The 18,892-nt window shown below is 45.1% G+C and overlaps 1 protein-coding gene across 1 annotated transcript in view; it reads right to left on the bottom strand.

Moving 5' to 3' along the window:
- Positions 1-18,854, bottom strand: part of kif18a (kinesin family member 18A) — a 22,171-nt gene extending 3,317 nt beyond the window's left edge. The window contains 14 exon segments of the mRNA XM_076998799.1: positions 1,136-1,195; positions 1,502-1,755; positions 2,435-2,556; positions 4,452-4,616; positions 5,040-5,202; positions 6,207-6,295; positions 7,681-7,755; positions 8,010-8,186; positions 13,187-13,384; positions 13,694-13,804; positions 14,852-14,956; positions 15,209-15,366; positions 17,618-17,991; positions 18,751-18,854. Coding sequence (XP_076854914.1) covers positions 1,136-1,195; positions 1,502-1,755; positions 2,435-2,556; positions 4,452-4,616; positions 5,040-5,202; positions 6,207-6,295; positions 7,681-7,755; positions 8,010-8,186; positions 13,187-13,384; positions 13,694-13,804; positions 14,852-14,956; positions 15,209-15,366; positions 17,618-17,936 — 1,996 coding nt within the window. The 5' untranslated portion in view covers positions 17,937-17,991; positions 18,751-18,854.
- Positions 18,855-18,892: the final 38 nt, after the last annotated feature.

Raw genomic sequence — 18,892 nt, 5'->3', positions numbered from 1 at the left:
CAACGTCATTACGGCCCATTTACTGCACCATAACTCACTCCTCCTCCTCCATCCCCAAACGCTCCCTCCTGCTCCCCCTCTGCGCCTCCTTGCTCCATCTCTCCATCCTCTTCCCTCCTTTGCTTCCCCTGTGCACAGCAAAACCTCCCAGTGTCAATTAGTCATCCTGAGCACACGGGGCGCCGTCAGCGCACCACACCCATCAGAACTGGGTTCTTCTCTGTGGAGCATTATGAAAACTTCCCTTTTAAAATAAAAAAAACCCTGTTGACCTCACTTTACATGCAAGTTTTCTTTCATGTGGTACAGATTTGACCTCTGCACAAATGAACTGTTTTTCGTTTCCAATCCATACTTACTACAGACCCAATCTAGCGTATGGATGTCTAGCACCAGGAAGTTGTCAGTTCTCAGGCGGAACTGTGAAGTATGACCAACAACCAAGGGCTGGCCACCTTTGATGGATCTCTTAGGCCCTCCCCCACAGATGCTGCGCGTGCTTGCGTACATGCGTGCTCACCCACACACACACACACACACACACACACACACACACACAAAACATGAGTGATGTTTGAGGTTGTGGCAGCTGAATTGATGATAGAAACCGAGTATGTTGGAACAGACCATGAGGAACGAAAGAGACAGAGACAGAGTAACGCAGAGGAGGACGAGACCGGGGGGGGGAGAGAGACAGGCAGACAGAAAGGGCATGAGACAGAGAAAGACAGACAAGCCTTTACGGCTGGTGGAGGGAAAAAAAAACAAAAACAACAACAAAAAGCCCTCAACATGAGGAACGTCACAACAAATTTCAGTTAAATGAGCACAGCTATAACAATGTTACTTACAGCGTGACTGATGCTAATTGGTGGGTTTGAACTACTCTTGCTCTGGTACAAAACGGAAGAAATCAGATGTTGCCAACAAATGTTAGTTGGACCACCATCTGAGCTGAGGAGCAAACGGCGAATTTCGCTCTCCTCCTGAACGCAGTGGTTAAAGATTACAGACCCTGTACTGCTTTGACTGAACTGAACTTTTACATCCTCCTTACCGTAGAGCTACCGAACAGAGGCGGAGAGACGTAAAGAGCGTGTGAGAGGGAGACAGCAAGAATGCGAGACACATTTACCTCTAGGCGAGTGAGAGGGTTTGAGCGGCTGGGAGGTTCGCCGCGTACGTTTCTCTGCACCTGAGTGTGGGAAGGAGAGGTTTAGTCAGCCACGCTGTCAGTCAGAGGACACCTTCTCTAGACAAACACGCACGCAGACACGTACACGAACGTGCGTGCACACAGGCACACGACACGCACGCAGATACACTCACATTTACTGCTAAACCACCTCCAGCTGCTTTGACTGGGCTAATTTTGTTTTTTGTGTCCTACCCGCAAGATGGGGAAAATAATTTCAACCATACCTGTTTAAATCAGGCATTTATCAATCCTACATAACTGCACGTAAGAACTACAAATCCCTGGAGTGTTTGCGGTGCTCACTGCATGGTGTGGTCTGGTGGGGGGCGAGGCGTGAGAAGGACAGCAGGATGGGCTGGAGACGGATGTCCTCGCCGCCCCCGCCCGCCTCCTCCGTCACCTCAGCGCCCTCTTGGTCCGCCCAGGCCACGCCCCGCTCACGCCACACCAGGTGCTCCAGCTCCTCCAGCTCCGCCTCATCCGTTGCCGTGGCGACACCCGCAGCCTTCAGTGCCAGGTGCTGCCGGCGGTAGGCAGGGAGCAGAGCATGGACCAGTCTAGAGAGAGAGAGAGAGAGAGAGAGAGAGAGAGAGAGAGAGAGAGAGAGAGAGAGAGAAAGAGAGAGACAGAGAGAGAGACAGAGAGAAAGAGAGACAGAGAGAGAGAGAGACAGAGAGAGAAAGAGAGAGACAGAGAGAGACAGAGAGAGAGAGAGAGCGAGCGCATAGACAGAGCAATAGAGCAAAGGAGCAACAGAGGAGGTAAAAAGAGACAAAGATAGTGCCAGAACAGAGACATGGAGATAGAAGGAGAGGCAGAGTATTACCAGAATATAGAGATAGTAAGTGAATTTAGAATAAACAAAATACAATGATCATGTAATTAATATTGCTTCCATATCCAGTGTTCATTTTTCATATGTTTTTGAGCTCACAGAAGCCACGAACACCCTACAGAGGTTGTCCGAACCAGAGAGCATGAGTGTGGGGCGTGGGTGTCAGAGCCGGGAGTGAACACATGCACTCCTAAAGACAAGTGGCGAGCAGCAGTCTGGGCCACTGGGCTTACACGAGACCTGCATCTTCTGGTTTCAATCTATGTCACTAGCTGCACAAGTAGAAATGTACTTCATTTCAAATCTAATCTAAAACAGTGTGTGTGTATATGTGTATACGTGTGTGTGTGTGTATATATATATATATGTGTATACGTGTGTGTGTGTGTGTGTGTGCGTACTTGTGCATGTGTTTGTTCTCCTGGTCCTGCAGGCCGATGAGGGAGCTCATGTGCTCCATGTGCTGCTGGAGATCATCCACCTGCAACTGTAGCCTGAGACACTGCAGCTCCTTCTGAAGCTCCTGCTCACACACACACACGCACACGCACGCACACACACACACGCACACACGTACATTAACTTAAGACATTTATTTGCCATACAGCAAAGTTTAACAGCAGCTTCATTAGTGCTCATGTAGTAGTAATATAGTGTGTACATAATGTCAACAACTCAGATTATTCCTTCTATTTAACTAAACAGCAAATTGTTGGAAACCCCATAAAAAACTTTTGACATAGCAGCCTTCAGAAATCATCATCCTGTTATACCACTTTCCCACTGGGGAAAATGAAAACATGTCCAGAACACAGTGGGCGCGGAGATTTGGTCTGAACCAGGCGCTGCACACTGCAATCTGTCCAATCTGTCAATGAAAGGAAAATGGGGGAAACCACAAACAAAGCAGCCAAACAGACACAACAAGAACAGCACTAGAAGCTGGCAGGGAGCGTCACACACACAGATGTGTGCATCTGAGAAGAGTTAGCCAACTGTGGGGAGGAACACAGAGAGATCAGACTGTACCGAACCCTCCTCCATACTGGGAGAGATCAGACCGTACGAACTCTCCTCCATACTGGGAGAGATCAGACCGTACGAACTCTCCTCCATACTGGGAGAGATCAGACTGTACAGAACCCCCCTCCATACTGGGAGAGATCAGACTGTACAGAACCCTCCTCCATACCGGGAGAGATCAGACTGTAAAGAACCCTCCTCCATACCGGGAGAGATCAGACTGTACAGAACCCTCCTCCATACCGGGAGAGATCAGACTGTACAGAACCCTCCTCCATACCGGGAGAGATCAGACTGTACAGAACCCTCCTCCATACAGGGAGAGATCAGACTGTACAGAACCCTCCTCCATACCGGGAGAGATCAGACTGTACAGAACCCTCCTCCATATTGGGAGAGATCAGACTGTACAAACTCTCCTCCATATTGGGAGAGATCAGACTGTACGAACTCTCCTCCATATTGGGAGAGATCAGACTGTACCGAACTCTCCTCCATATTGGGAGAGATCAGACTGTACGAACCCTCCTCCATACCGGGAGAGATCAGACTGTACGAACCCTCCTCCATACCGGGAGAGATCAGACTGTACAAACCCTCCTCCATACCGGGAGAGATCAGACTGTACGAACCCTCCTCCTTAGCGGGAGAGATCAGATTGTACGAACGCTCCTCCATACCAGGAGAGATCAGACTGTACCGAACCCTCCTCTATACCAAGAAACCAGACTGGGAGATCAGACTGTACCGAGAAACCAGGAGAGATCAGACTGTACCGAGAAACTGGGAGAGATCAGACTGCACCGAATTCTCCTCTATATGGAGAAACTGGGAGAGGAGCACAGTCACCAGAGCAGACGGAAGGCACGGGGTGACAGCGATCTGTTTCGCAGTGGCCCTTGTTTTCCTTTCCCACTCTGAGAATACACTTTCTGAGGAGTCTGCAAGCACCAGCCCATCTGGGAGGTGAACATGGAACATTTGACGGGCGGGTGCATCACTAGACTACTCTACTTCCAGGAAGAGGAAAAAAAAGGGGGGGGGGGGACGCACAACTGCTGAGTGGCAGGCTATAGGGTATAGATTCAGGACCCAGCTGTGTGCACCACATGCTCTTCAGCTTTGAACGAATCGTCATGTGGTGGTAATGGTGCAGGTAAGGGGAGTGGGAAGGAGAGGAATGGTCTGGAAAAAGGGCAAACCTTCTCAAACCAGAGGGAGAAATACAGGATAAACTCCCATATTTATATGGCGACATACAGACATACCCTTAACTCAAATGGTACAATGACTTTAAATGTGCAGGCTTATTTTAAACCACAAAAACACAAATCCTTCTTGTTTCAATTGCTTAACATTTAAGCTACTGGTGCTGCTCTTGACCTTTGACCTGACCTCTGGAGCATGCCCATCATGGCCGAGGAGCTTCATGTCGTTTTCAAGGCGGTGCAGCCAGCCTTCGTTGTCCTGGAAGAGCCGGTTGCTCTCTGCCAGACGCCTCTGGAGGTGTTCCTGATGGGTGTGCAGAGACGCCAGCTTACGCTCGTACTTACAGGTGGCCTACGCATGCAAGCACACACACACACACACACACACACACACACACACACACACACACACACACACACACACACACACACACACACACAGTCTCTGGTTCACATATGTAGCCTGTAACATGTAAAGTGACCTGACTGCCTGCAAAAGTTTGGCAACAGCTGTGTTGGGGTCAGAGAATTGACACATACACAGACACACAAAGAAAATCGACAGGTAGTGAGACGGTGACCGCAAAAACCCAAAACAGCCAGTGGCCCGAGCAACATGATTGATCTTCTGAAACCCAATGACATAATGTAACCCCACTCCGCGAGGTAAACGGAGCCTGGGCATTGTGCGTGTGGAGGGAGGGAGGGAGGGGGGGAGGGAGGGAGGGAGGGAGGGAGGGAGGGAGGGAGGGGGGGGAGGGAGGGAGGGGAGCACCTTCTCTGCCTTGCCCTGAGGGAAGAAGAGCAGGCCTTGCTGCTGCCACTCGGCCCGCTGCCTCACACGGAGCTGCACCTCCTTCAGCTGCCTCTCAACCTCCAACTGCTGCTTACGCACCTGCAGCCGCACGGCAAACGCGCTCCGCAGAGACTCCGACATTCTGCACACACACACACACACACACACACACACACACACACACACACACACACACACACACACATTAATAACCACACGCAGGTGCAGCACACACACACCACAGATGCAGTTTGAGTGTGACGTGAGCTACGTTCAGCACTCTCCACTCAGCTCTTCTCTTTCCCCAGGTAGGGATTTGAATGTGGGTGGGTGTTAAGCATGAGGAAGAAAAAAGAAAAAAGCAATGAATAAATACAATTAATAGAGAGAGAGAGAGAGGGAGGGGTGCTAGCAGGGTGACGCGGCTGCAGTGCTCTCGCTGCCATCCTCCTGCGTGTGCAGCGTGTTTCGTGCTGGCAGGAGTACCCCCCCCCCCCCTCCCCCAAGCCTCCTCCTCCCGACCGTGAATTCTGACGCCGGTGAATGAAAATGCGTAGGAGTAAGACTCATTCATTCCTCCCTCGTCCCCCGGCCCTCCCCTCCCCTCTCGCTGCCCAGACGGAGCCGCGTGACGGAGCGGCGGGTGGGGAGAGAGGGCGTCGGGGGGCGGGGCTAGCGGGGCACACGCCCACATTATGATACATTTCCTTCTGTCTGCAGGCGACCGAGTGGGAATGAAACAATCGAAGAAAGATGGCGGAAGAGGCGGAGATGCCCGGACTCGGTCGCGGGGATGAAAAAACGCAGAGCGGTGGAGGTCCGAAGGCCTCCGCCGGCACCGGGGAGGGCCGTTGTTCCACGTCCGCTTCCTCATCAAGTATTGATGCGTATTAAAAGTTTTAAAGGACAGAGTTAAAGAGCAGTTACACATTACACATGGCATGAAATAAACAACGGCTGGACAAACAAAAACACTGGTCTTGAGCCACATGCTGCTGCTTGCAAATATCGCTCGCTTTTTCTGCCTCGCTGCACAGACAGATGGGAGACGCAAACGTGCACACGCGGTAGGCACGTGTGAGCCTGCATGCACAGGCCCATGCACGTGAGCGCGCACACACAGAGACACACACACACACAGCTTACTTCTCAAATTCATCTCTCTTCTGTCTGGAGATTGGAGCCTCCGACTTCCGCTGCTCATACTCTTTCAGTTTCTGTTTCAGCAGCATAATCTGCGCGCGCGCACACACACACACACACACACACACACACACACACACACAGAGCTTGGTCTCAACTAACATGCACCCATCTCATTTTAATTAAATCCATCTCCTCTGTCAAGAGAAAGGGAGCAGATTTACACAGGTACACAGCAAAGGCAGTGAGTCTCTATACGAGCACATGTATTTGAGTCTCTATACGAGCACATGTATTTGAGTCTCTATACGAGCACATGTATTTGAGTCTCTATACGAGCACATGTATTTGAGTCTCTATACGAGCACATGTATTTGAGTCTCTCTATACGAGCACATGTATTTGAGTCTCTATACGAGCACATGTATTTGAGTCTCTATACGAGCACATGTATTTGAGTCTCTATACGAGCACATGTATTTGAGTCTCTATACGAGCGCGTGTATTTGAGTCTCTATACGAGCGCGTGTATTTGAGTCTCTATACGAGCACATGTATTTGAGTCTCTATACGAGCACATGTATTTGAGTCTCTATACGAGCACATGTATTTGAGAGTCTCTATACGAGCACATGTATTTGAGTCTCTATACGAGGACATGTATTTGAGTCTCTATACGAGGACATGTATTTGAGTCTCTATACGAGCAATGTATTTGAGTCTCTATACAAGCAATGTATTTGAGTCTCTATACGAGCACATGTATTTGAGTCTCTATACGAGCACATGTATTTGAGTCTCTATACGAGCATGTGTATTTGAGAGTCTCTATACGAGCGCGTGTATTTGAGAGTCTCTATACGAGCGCGTGTATTTGAGTCTCTATACGAGCACATGTATTTGAGAGTCTCTGTATACGAGCGCGTGTATTTGAGAGTCTCTATACGAGTGCGTGTATTTGAGAGTCTGTATACGAGCACATGTATTTGAGAGTCTCTGTATACGAGCGCATGTATTTGAGAGTCTCTGTATACGAGCGCGTGTATTTGAGAGTCTCTGTATACAAGCGCGTGTATTTGAGAGTCTCTGTATACGAGCACATGTATTTGAGAGTCTCTATACGAGCACATGTATTTGAGAGTCTCTATACGAGCGCGTGTATTTGAGAGTCTGTATACGAGCACATGTATTTGAGAGTCTCTGTATACGAGCATGTGTATTTGAGAGTCTCTGTATACGAGCGCGTGTATTTGAGAGTCTCTATACGAGCGCGTGTATTTGAGAGTCTCTGTATACGAGTGCGTGTATTTGAGAGTCTCTGTATACGAGTGCGTGTATTTGAGAGTCTCTGTATACGAGCGCGTGTATTTGAGAGTCTCTGTATACGAGCGCGTGTATTTGAGCGTCTGTATTTGAGTCTGTGTACATGAGCACGTGTTTCAGAGTATTTGAACAACAGCAGAGCACCACTGCTTACCTCAGCCTTCTGTTTTTCACATATGACAGCATACTGCCCAATATGACTGTCCAGGCTCACCACATTACTCTTCAGCTGAGTGACAGGGAATACACACACACAAAGTCTGAAAATTTGACATTCTAATAATACTCTATCTCTATTCTATTAATACTCTATTCTATATAATAAATCATGGTTCTGCTTTTTGCTTCTTGTAATCATTTAAAATACAATTGTACTAACACGCAAATTACGCGTGTAATAAACCCCTTCGAATGTTAACTGAGACAGCCATGTGGTCTTGTTAGGTGATGCAGGGTGTGTGTGTGTGTGTTAGATGGCCTTACCGTGGACTTGATCTCCTTGGCCCTGTTGGCATACTTCAGTGTGTTGTGTGTGTCCTCGTAAGACAGGGAGGACGGGCTAACATTAGCAATCATCACTGTCCTGCAGTTGCCACCCAGAGAGTCCTTCAGAAGCCTCGTCAGTTTACTGTCTCTGTAAGGGATGTGTGTCTTCTTACTCTACACCAGGAGGAAATACAAACATTCAGTCTGACGGGAGTCATATTCAGTCCAGGTCTTAATGAATCTAACCGGGCAAAGAGTATTGATATTTGGAACAGCTGTTGCAAAATGTAACAATGACCAAAGCCACTTGAGACCAACATTACAACAGTTGTACCGCATTATATGGTCGCATCTCTTGTACACAAGTGATCTGGGGTACAGATCTCAGTTACATGTGGATGCCAGTCAGGTCAGCTAGGACGCTACAAGCCATGTCATTCACTGACCAAGCCACTGCGGTGTTTCCTGTTAGTTTCCTGGGCCTCTCAAGTTGTGGACTGGTACTAAGGCATCATGCCGCATTGCATTGTGGTCAGATGCTATTGTATTACAGGGCTGTGACTAAATTAAGATGAGGTTTTGAGGAGACCGTCTCAGAAATTAGAGTGTTTAAGATCAGTTTCAGTGCCACAGGTAAACTTTTAAAAAGAAGCACACCTTTGCCAAAGAGGCTTACAGTGAAAGTGGTAGAGACGTTCGCGTCCTCTTCTCAAAGGCGTTGGGCCGTGTGTTTAGTGCCAAACAAGATGACCGCAGCTTCTCCTACTCCACTTGTACATTTCTCTTAATTACAACATGGAGCGGGAAAAATAAATCCGATCTCCTGTCTGACCACAGCACTCACATAAGAGCGTCATGTGTGGACACACCGGCATGACCTGAGCCGAGATCCGATCCGGCAGGTCCGATTACTGAAGCCGCACTGAGAAACGGGCGTTACCTGGGCCACAGAACCAGGGATGTGGAATCAACCCTCCTTGCTGAGAGGTGAGGACCCCCCCCCCCCCCCCCCATTTTCATCATTTCTGAGTGATTTAAAACACAAGGTGAAGAACATGAATCCCAAACTTTGGAGTACATAAATGTCAACCAGTGATTTTTGCACTCCAATGGTTCCTTAGCGAAGAACCTGACAGTGGACCTGCCCTGAAGCATAAAACCCCTTCACAATAACCCACTGACAAATGTGCTGAGTAAGCCATTTGAAAATAACCTCAGGTGCTCCTTTCAAGTCAAAAATCCATCGGTAAGAAATTTATAAGAAACTAATATCTTCCGTTTATTTTTACTGTTTATGCTTCTAGTTTGAGGGAGGAAAAAAAAAATCACATTGGTTGTATGACCCTGTCGAAAGATCTTGATGGTTCAGAGTCATTCATTAGAAATGCACTGCTGAACATAGCTTGGGTGGCAGGTGGCAGGCTATTGATCTGAAGTAGCACAGTGTTGTAATTCATGCTTAGGAAGCAAGACTGCTTCTCTCCTTCACTTCTATCTATGCAGAAGTGAGTCACATTTCACAACAGCAGCCCATGGAACCACCAGCCGGCCCCAGGCGACCTGGGGATGTAAAACGCCAAGTAAAATTCCACCGCACAGTCAAAAACTCAACAGCCATGAAGTTTCACGACCAAATTACTGTTCAGCTGGGTATGTTAGCCAACAAAGCTGTAGGGCTCACATAAGGCAGCAGCTTTGGGACGAAAGAACGGGCCGGTCTAGATCACATGGAACTTGTATTCAGATTCTGTGGAGGTGCCGTCCTAGTAGTACACACCAAATATGGAGTGTGTGTGTGTGAATGAGCATGTTTTGGTTTGTATGTTTATGACATTGTACGAGTGTGGAGAGAAAGGAGAAAAAGGCTGAGTAATCGAGTGAATGAGTGCGTGTGGTCTGGTGAGGAGAATGCACATGCTTTTATAGTTAGCAAAGCTACGGGTGGCCACTGGGATCTACACGTTGCATATGCTGACCTTATGCCACTTTACAGTCAATTTGATTTTCTTTGGGAGAAATGAGTACAGTAATTCCAAGCAGTAAACAAAGGAAGTGGACTCAGACAGGTACTGTACACGCAACCATGCCACACACCTCACGGAGCCACAGTGATGCCAAGATCAGGGACCACGCCTCGACAGCCGGGTACAGTTCCTCAGTGGTAGCCTTACATAACACAGGCCTTACGCAAAGATTCATTTTCTTCCCTCTAATATGATGAGCAAATATTATGTACTAAAATAAACACCAGTACAATTCCCTGAAATTCTCACTTTATAATTGTAATATTTAAAATGTATTAATGTTAAACATAAAGCATCCTCCACCCCCAAAACCTAAACAAGAGGAAAGGGAAGTGGAGCACAAGTGTTTGGGTGGAGGTGTAGTGAACAGGAAGGCTGATCCTTACAGTGCGTTCTCCCAGCGGCCGGCCTGAGCGGCCTGTCTCAGGCGCGGGTAAGGCGAGACGTCTGTCACAGGTTAATGTATGCAGATGGGATGAAAACCATACTGACTGAGACACACTGCAGAGGCCCAGAGACAGGGACAAACCTGCTCACCTTACCCCCCCAAACACACACACACACACACACACACACACACACACACACACACACACACACACACACACACACACACAGTCACTCTTCCAGATAACATGGTTTTAGCTGTTTTGTATATAGAAGCAGAATATACCTTACAAAGATGCACTTGAGAAGTACTGACTGAAAGTCAGTCATAGATAAGGATCATGGGGGAGACGGAAGGTGGCTGTGATAAAACAGCTCCTTCAAGTATTTTGAATTATAAAAGAAAACGAAAACCCCCATCATCCATCATCCCCAAGTACTGCTCTTGAAAGAAAAAGATTTAAACTCTAGACCTATTTAAGCTTAATAGAATGTTTACAAACTTCACAGTAAATGTCATTCAGACAGTGTCCATTATGGCCCTCAAACATCAAGAACCTAACAACTCCATCAGGATATCAGTGATGTTCCCACAAGAGAATTAGATGTGCTGCTAAATAGTTAATATTTTTGACTATTTTTACTTGTACTGTGCTGATAGTAAAAGGGAAAAAACACAACGGTATGCTTTCAATTGAACAAAGTTTAGAGGAGCTGAAATGTCTGGAGTTTGCTGATGCATTGTGTTTACTATAAAGTCTTCACTTTTTGTTGACTTTCAGGACAAGGCCGTTGGCAGCTAAACAGGAACAGGCTTTTCATAAAGCAATCACGGCACTGGACAAACACCAACATGCTGGATGCAGGAAAAGTCCCCAACACTACAGCTAACAAAAAAAGGCATTTCTAAATGGCTCTCTGCACTGTTCAGAAAGATAAACAAACAAACCTAACGAGAAAATGACTGCTAGAGAAAGCAAGCTCTTCAGAAAGCACGCTTAACACATGGAGGACAGCTTTTCTCTCATGCAGACATACTCCTCCAGAGGCGTTCAGCTGCTGGTAAAACATTTAGCCCACCCCATCTGAAATCAGCCCCCTCGGCTGCTTAACGGTATAAATTAGATCAGTCAACTGAGGCTAAAGTGTGGTTCTGATTATCACTCCGTAATGGCCCGTTTCACCCGGTGTGCTGCTTTTAAAGAGTAAGAGAACACAACTAAAATAATCCCACAACAGTGCTGATATTTAGGAACAGCTGACGGCCCGGCCCGTTACACCCAGCCTAGACAAAATCCTTAAAACATTTCTACTCCTCAGTAATCCCAGGATTAGAATGAATCCTTGACTAGGGTTTAAATATGATTCTAGAATATCTGTGAAACATGATTAGATTAAATCCAAGTTTAAACTGAATTTGGTTTAAGTTTTATATTGGTTAAATGTTTTGTGCAAGCAGTTTAACAGTTAAACCCTTATTAAACATGATTTAACACTTTATCCTTGTTGGTACAAGCCACCCATAGTGTGGTTGCTTTGAAGGTTGTTAAACACTTGATCTTTGCACTAATAAATCCAGAACTGTCTCAGAAACATCCATTATTCCAGATTTCTTAAAAGGCTTCAGAGAAAAAAAAAAAAAAAAAAAAAAAAAAACAAAAACAAGAGAATATAATGAAATAAACAGTCTGCTTTTGGCTATTTTGGTGCTACTCTTAGAGTGTTTGTGATAGACACCCAACATCCAGCTGCGTGCGATATGTGACACGCACTCTGTTGTGACGTGGTGACATCAATTCAGTGGTATACAAATGGCCAAAATGATAGAGACAAACACATTTTTTTTTTCCATATAAATCTTTTTAGATGAGGACAAAGGAAAAACAATTGTTTTGCATTAGCTGAGACATGATGCACAAAGTCCTCCAAAATAAATATAAAGGCACTTCATCACAGTTTATGGTGCGGAACAAACAGTCAGAGGTGGCTTTAACTTTCTTTGAGACTACAATCTGTAACAGTTACGCGCTAATGGGATTGAGTATAAAATTATTCTCCATCCCTCTTAAGAGCTGGAAAATCTGGATATAATTCTACACAGAGCCTGCGGCTGCAACGTGCTGGAACCTAACAAAGTGTATAGAAAGGGATCCCACACACACACATATACACATATACACATGTGCACAGAGGCCCCTGAGGACATGGGTTAGTGTACACAACATAGCCTGAGCTAAGAGAGGTGTAGCTGTCCCAGCACAGATAGCATCGATGGCTGTGCCATGGAAAGTCAAAGGACCTGCTGGGTTCAGCCCCACACAGATCTGCAACTGGGGGCGGGGTTAGCCAATACCCTGGAAGGGGCGGGGTTGGACCTGGAGTGGGCGGGCAGCAGAACGCACAACAAAAAGCAGAGCTGACCCATGTAACTGTAGCCCAGGAAGTGGTATATGACACACAAGCATTAAGAAAATGGAAAAACTATACTATATTTAGTTCTTTTTAGGTAAAGTTAGTTGGTATTTTTTGTAATCCACCTACTATTTGTTTAGTATATATTTTCAGAATACAGTATATAATGTATATAGGGCATATTATTATTCTATCTGGTGTTTGTTTCCATCATCTAATCCACCTGATGGTACACCCTTGATCTCAATGCCTTCAACTGTCATGTTTAAAGATACAACTACATAAATGTTATATGAAGTAGCAATTTGTTCTGATTTTAAAACACACATCCCAGCTGCGTGCGCACGGTACCTTCGGGTCGGCCAGGGTGTTGATGACGTTGCCCAGGGCGAGAAGAGAGCGGTTGATATTGGCCCCCTCTCGGAGGCGAGCGCCCTTGGCGTTGGTGGCACTGGCCCTTTCTGAGCCCGCCAGGTCGATCAGACTCATCTTGGCCACGCGCACGTTAGGGTTGAGGCTGGCCGTCTTATCCTGCTGCCTCAGGTAGATCTGCCCAGAAAGGGAAGATACGCCACAGGAGAATCTAAGGCTCGGATGAAGGGAAGTGAATGTGTACAGTGAAATCGGGAAGGTTAAGTGCACTTTTTTTTTTTTTTTTTACTGAGTCCTGTGAACACAGTTTGGCAGCTGGAGAGGAGAAGCAGAGGAAAGGCAAGCAAAAAAAAACTAGCCCAAACTATTTCTACCACGAAACAGTAAACAGCACCTTGGAGCATCAAAACAATTACGAGGGAGCACATTTAGAAAGTGTGGCTGAACCGAGCAGAGCAGCCGTTCCTGGAGCTCTGGGCCTTTTACCTGGAATACGGCGTGAGAGCGGGAGGATGAGGCGTTCACGTCAGTGGGGTGCTGCGTTCTATTTTTGTTGCCGTAATCCAGAGCTTCAAGGATGTGCTCAGCGGATTTGGGCTATAAAGCACAGAAACAGACCCCCCCCAAACCACACATGTACACATACATCAGTGGTAGCTCTTACCGGAGAGTGGTTAAGTCAGAGCACGAAAACCGAGAGCATGTGTACACAGAAATGAATCCACCCTTAAGTTGTAAACAAGAGAAACAGGAACAGACACTATAATAGCAGAGAGAGACGTTAAGCTGTTTTCTACAGCATCTTTTTCTTGCAAAAAAATTGGAAGCAACCCTTTTTTATATTTGAATAAAGAGCAATCTGATTTTCAGCACTGGTTCAACAGTGAAGGTTCTAACTCAGGCCCAAGGAGAGTGAGGGATTAGCGTAAAGGTTAGAAGTCGCAAACTCCCTCATTTAAACTCAAGCAGATCTGTTGAGGTGACAGAGAAAATGTTTCCTAAAAAGGCACGGAGTAAGGAGAAACAGCAGTAATGGCTATGATTAGGATATAAAAGCAGGGAGTGGAAGAGATGGGTTTTTCTAGTGCTTCCCTTATGTCCTCTTCTCTATTCCCTCAAAACAACCCAGATTCCACCAGCCATCTTTGAGAACTGACCTGTGACAAATGTGACTATTTCAATAGCTCATGCCAACAATAGCTCTTCGTTTCTGAAATATGATGTGAAAAACGAGCATTTCCTGCTGATTTGGACAAGAGAACCAAATTGGACAGGTGACGTGTCACAGCTGCCTGAAGTGCAGCTCATATCTCAGCTGTCACATATAGATTTGAATAATGGTGATTAGGTGTAGACTGAAATACTACAGCTCTTCTTCTACCCAGACCAGGCTTCATCACAGAAAGTGTCTTGATGGCATCTCCTTACACAACACAAGCTTTTTAATCAACATACAAAATCTAAATTGTCCATGATAATAGAAATCAGCAGCTGTCAGTGCAAACGTGACTGTTTCGACCTCATAATGGTGTTAACACACACACACACACACACACACACACACACACACACACACACACACACACACACACACACACACACACACACACACACACACACCCTCACACACACACACACACACACCTGGTGAAGAGTAAGGCCTTGGACCACCACTCCCTTTGTACCATCTTCTCGTACTGCTAGTGGACCAGAGTTGGCCAAAAGGTCCCGAATTTGCTCATTATAAACCTTTTCAGTAAATATAGAGAAAGAAATCATATATTGTTAGACAGTGCAGAATACAGCTGTAAGAATTAGTAACAGTGAAATGTGCATTTTAAATTATCAGAAAACTACCAACAATCTAGACAAATATTGATAACTTACATGTGCATAATTTATGCAAATAACTGAAAATGTCAGTCACATCACATCACATTTACAATAAAAATAATCAGCTCCAATATTACAGTATGTCTCAAATACAGCTGCCCTGCTTACCTCTAGGTAGGAGAAAGCCATGTCAAAGACTTTCTCCTCCTTAATAAGGTCCATGCGGTTGAAGAGTTCCTTCATTGTGAGGTACATGACACCTGGATCACCACTGCTTCCTAACATTGTGTGGGTCTTCCCTGCTCCTGTGGCTCCATAGGCAAAAACTGCCCGCCCGCCCGCACACACACACACACACACACACACACACACATTGGGGAACATGGATCACAGAGGTCACGAAGGTGCTCTAATAATTATGGACAAAGGCTCTGGGGGTAGCCCTTAACCTCGCTCAAAGATACTGCACATAATTTCATTCTCAGCCATCGAGTCCTCATGATTCTGTGTTCTCTTACTCATGCCTTTGGCATGTTTTACACTGGCCAACCTATGCTTAAATCTCTGGCATCATTGAATAAAATCCCTATTGAAATTTCTACCTACATCAGCCTGTTGCAGAACAGTGCAAAAGACTTTTAAACATCCCAAGATTGACATCAAAGTCCCCAAGAACCCAAATCTGAGTTCCATCTAAATAGGTCAATGCTGCTCTTCTGGGTACAGACTAATTGACCAATCTATTTAGCCTGATTCTCACCTTCTGACATAAATATGGGTGATCCTAATAAAGCTTGTGCAATTTTTATCTAATGCAGACAAAACTGACACCACTCAAAAACAAAAATTCAAAAGATAAGTTGTTTTGCGGTGAAGCCCATACATTATTCACCATGCATTGATATAGCCATTCATGTTTATTCCTATAAATTAATTTATTATTAATAATAATAATATAATAAAAACCCAAATCTTGGCTGAAAATGAATAACTATATGCAAACTCCTCATTGGTTGTCTTGGACATGTCTGGTTTCCGATTCTCCATCCTCAAGCCATTACATTCACCTCTGCTTGAAGAGAGTAGCAGGCTGTGAGCTTCTGACATTGTGCTGTCAATCAAGTATGCTCATCAGAATATTAGGACTACACCCAGACCGTTCTCAGGTAGGTCAGAGGTGCCAAAGCAGCTGTTGGTAGCAACAAAGCTGCATTCTACATGTTTCAACTATAAACCCGAACATAAACTATTTCAGGCTATAGACTGCACTCAAAAGTGAAAATGGACAAATCTGGTTACAAATAGCCGTCAGAGCACTGAAATTAAACAGGAAACAATAGTACAGAAGCAGCAAGCAAATGTGCTAAATGAACAGAAAGCAGATGCTCATGCTGGTAACCAGACATCCTAGCCTACCCATCTCACAAATAGAGCAAAATTCTTTCCATCGTTCTCTCTTCTGCATATACGCATATAATCCAGACACATTTACAAGTCATGCACTGGGAAAGAACTACACGTTTCTTCAGTATACTATGGCTAGGCTAATGAACTAAACTAAATTTAGCTTGGTCAAGTCAAACGCTGTGCTCAAAGGTCACAGCCCTGTTCTTGAACTCTTAAAGACAACCTGAAACCAAAATGGGCCTTTTTTACCTTGTTAGTAATAATGTCCCTAGTCACACTGGGCATGATTCATCAGAAGTTTTATATCTTAGCAATAAAAATCCTTTGGTTGCCTCTAAACTGTCTTCTTGTTTTGGATACGTCAATATGTCCAAACAGCAATGGAAAGTAGAAAGAAAAAAATCATGGCATGTTCTCCCCACTTTTCAAGTTTTAATTAAATCCCAGTGGAATAAAATGTACACAATGTCCAACCTGAAAGCCTCATGACATGGAAATACGTCATGCCATGGACAGAAAATGTTCTGTGATTACTGTCTCACATTGCTTTGTGGATTACATATACGTTAGATTTGAACAGCAAGAATGAATATTCTTCCAGGAGAGCCAGGTAAAGCACATTCTGAAAGCACATATACCCATCGACCCATTACTCAAGATATAAAAGCAATGTAAAAAAATATATAAATAAATAAATAAAGTTAGCCAGTTTTCACTGATGCCAATGCTAATATACTTTGGATAATTTGAAAGCCTGGAGCCTCTTGATCTTCAGTATCACACTGACATAAGAATCTGGAGTCATTAAATGAGAGCATAACAGTGACCCACATGACAATGTGCTTAGTATTTATCCACATTCTCTAGCTTGAGGACTCAAACAACCCCAATAGCACATGAAGGCAACTCAACACTCAAGAGCAGTCAGAATAGCTCACTTTTTAAATGAAATCTCAGATTCTGAAGAATCATTAATAAAAGCTAAAAGTTTGTATAAAACTGAATTTGGAATATTCACCATTAAATGAAGGCTCGATCCAAAGTAACTCTCCATATAAAGAAGCCGCCCAATCCCAACTTATCATTTCGATGAAGGTTTTTATGACCCATGCCGACACGTTTCCAGACCTTTGCCCAATATATATCACGAGAAAAACAAAACATCCCTACCTGTGCAGTTGAAGCCATTTAGGACTCCATCAACCACTCCTTTGGTGGTGCTCTCAAACACGTCCCCCTGACAGGAGTCCTCCCCAAACACATGGTCAAACACAAACTTCAGGTCCTTATTAGCCCTTTTCCTCACATCCCTGTTGCCAGCCCTCTGCCCGCGGAAAAATGTCACTTCTTCCTCTTTGGGATCAAAGATGAGCATGTGGCTATCCACAACATGAACCACCTTCTTGGCGTTGCCATCAGTCTCTCTGGTGTTGAAAGGCCGGACGCGGACCACCACTTTTACATGGTTACACACCTCTTCTCCCGACATAATTTGCTCCTGACACTTAAGTGTGCTCACTCCACCACCTCTGTATGTAACCTATCTGGAAAAAAAAACGAGACAATGTTTAGTAACGTACAGCCTACTGCGAAATCTACTCCAGGTATCACGAAGCTGCTGATGTTCTCAGCAGTTGCACATCAGCTGTGTAACATGGAGGACCGTCATTCAGTCTTAGATCCATTCATGAACTTTGTGGACATAATAAAGCTGCTCACAAATCATTTTCCTAGGACCAATCACAGTGGTTCATCTCTTCATTCTCACTGAGCTGGTGCTAACAAATAACTATCTAGATAAACTGGGGCATTTGTGTAAATACTACTGACAAAATAGCCTAAGTAGGAGTTCAAGAGTTGCATGCGAGTTCCTAAACCTTGAATAGCTGCATCTTATAACAAACTAACTAATGCTAGCTAGCTAGCAAACATTAGTTCAGGTCAGAACTACTACAGCAGATCACAGTGAATCGTTAGCTGTACATGGCAACATTAGTACACAGCAGCAAAACCCATTTGGGCTGCAGGTTTGCTAACTAGCATAGTTAGTTTCAGCAGCTAGTCAGATTGCCAACAGTAATTACTACATGTTGTTAGTTACTGTTAGTAGCTTGGGTAGTTACTAGCTAGCATAGCATTAGCATTGTTACTGTCTGTACTCCATTTAAGCTAACTAGCTAACTACATAGTTGGCAACGTGTCACTTATCGTATGTCGTAGTTATTCTATTTATCTCTTATTAATAAATTGAATAAATGCGTACGTAAACCACTATTTAATCCAAAACTATTTAATCCACTTACAATATCATATGTTCTTCACTGCCAGATTTCAAACACAAGATTTTCAAACACAGGCCGCCCAACCGTCGCGGCAGCCCATTGGACGAGCGACGCCTGACGTCACGTGACGTCGGCGCGCACGACGGAGTCTCGAAAACCACTA

Source organism: Brachyhypopomus gauderio, chromosome 1 (assembly GCF_052324685.1).
Source record: "Brachyhypopomus gauderio isolate BG-103 chromosome 1, BGAUD_0.2, whole genome shotgun sequence".
In the NCBI taxonomy this organism is placed as follows: domain Eukaryota; kingdom Metazoa; phylum Chordata; class Actinopteri; order Gymnotiformes; family Hypopomidae; genus Brachyhypopomus; species Brachyhypopomus gauderio.
This window is presented reverse-complemented; position numbering and strand designations above follow the sequence as displayed.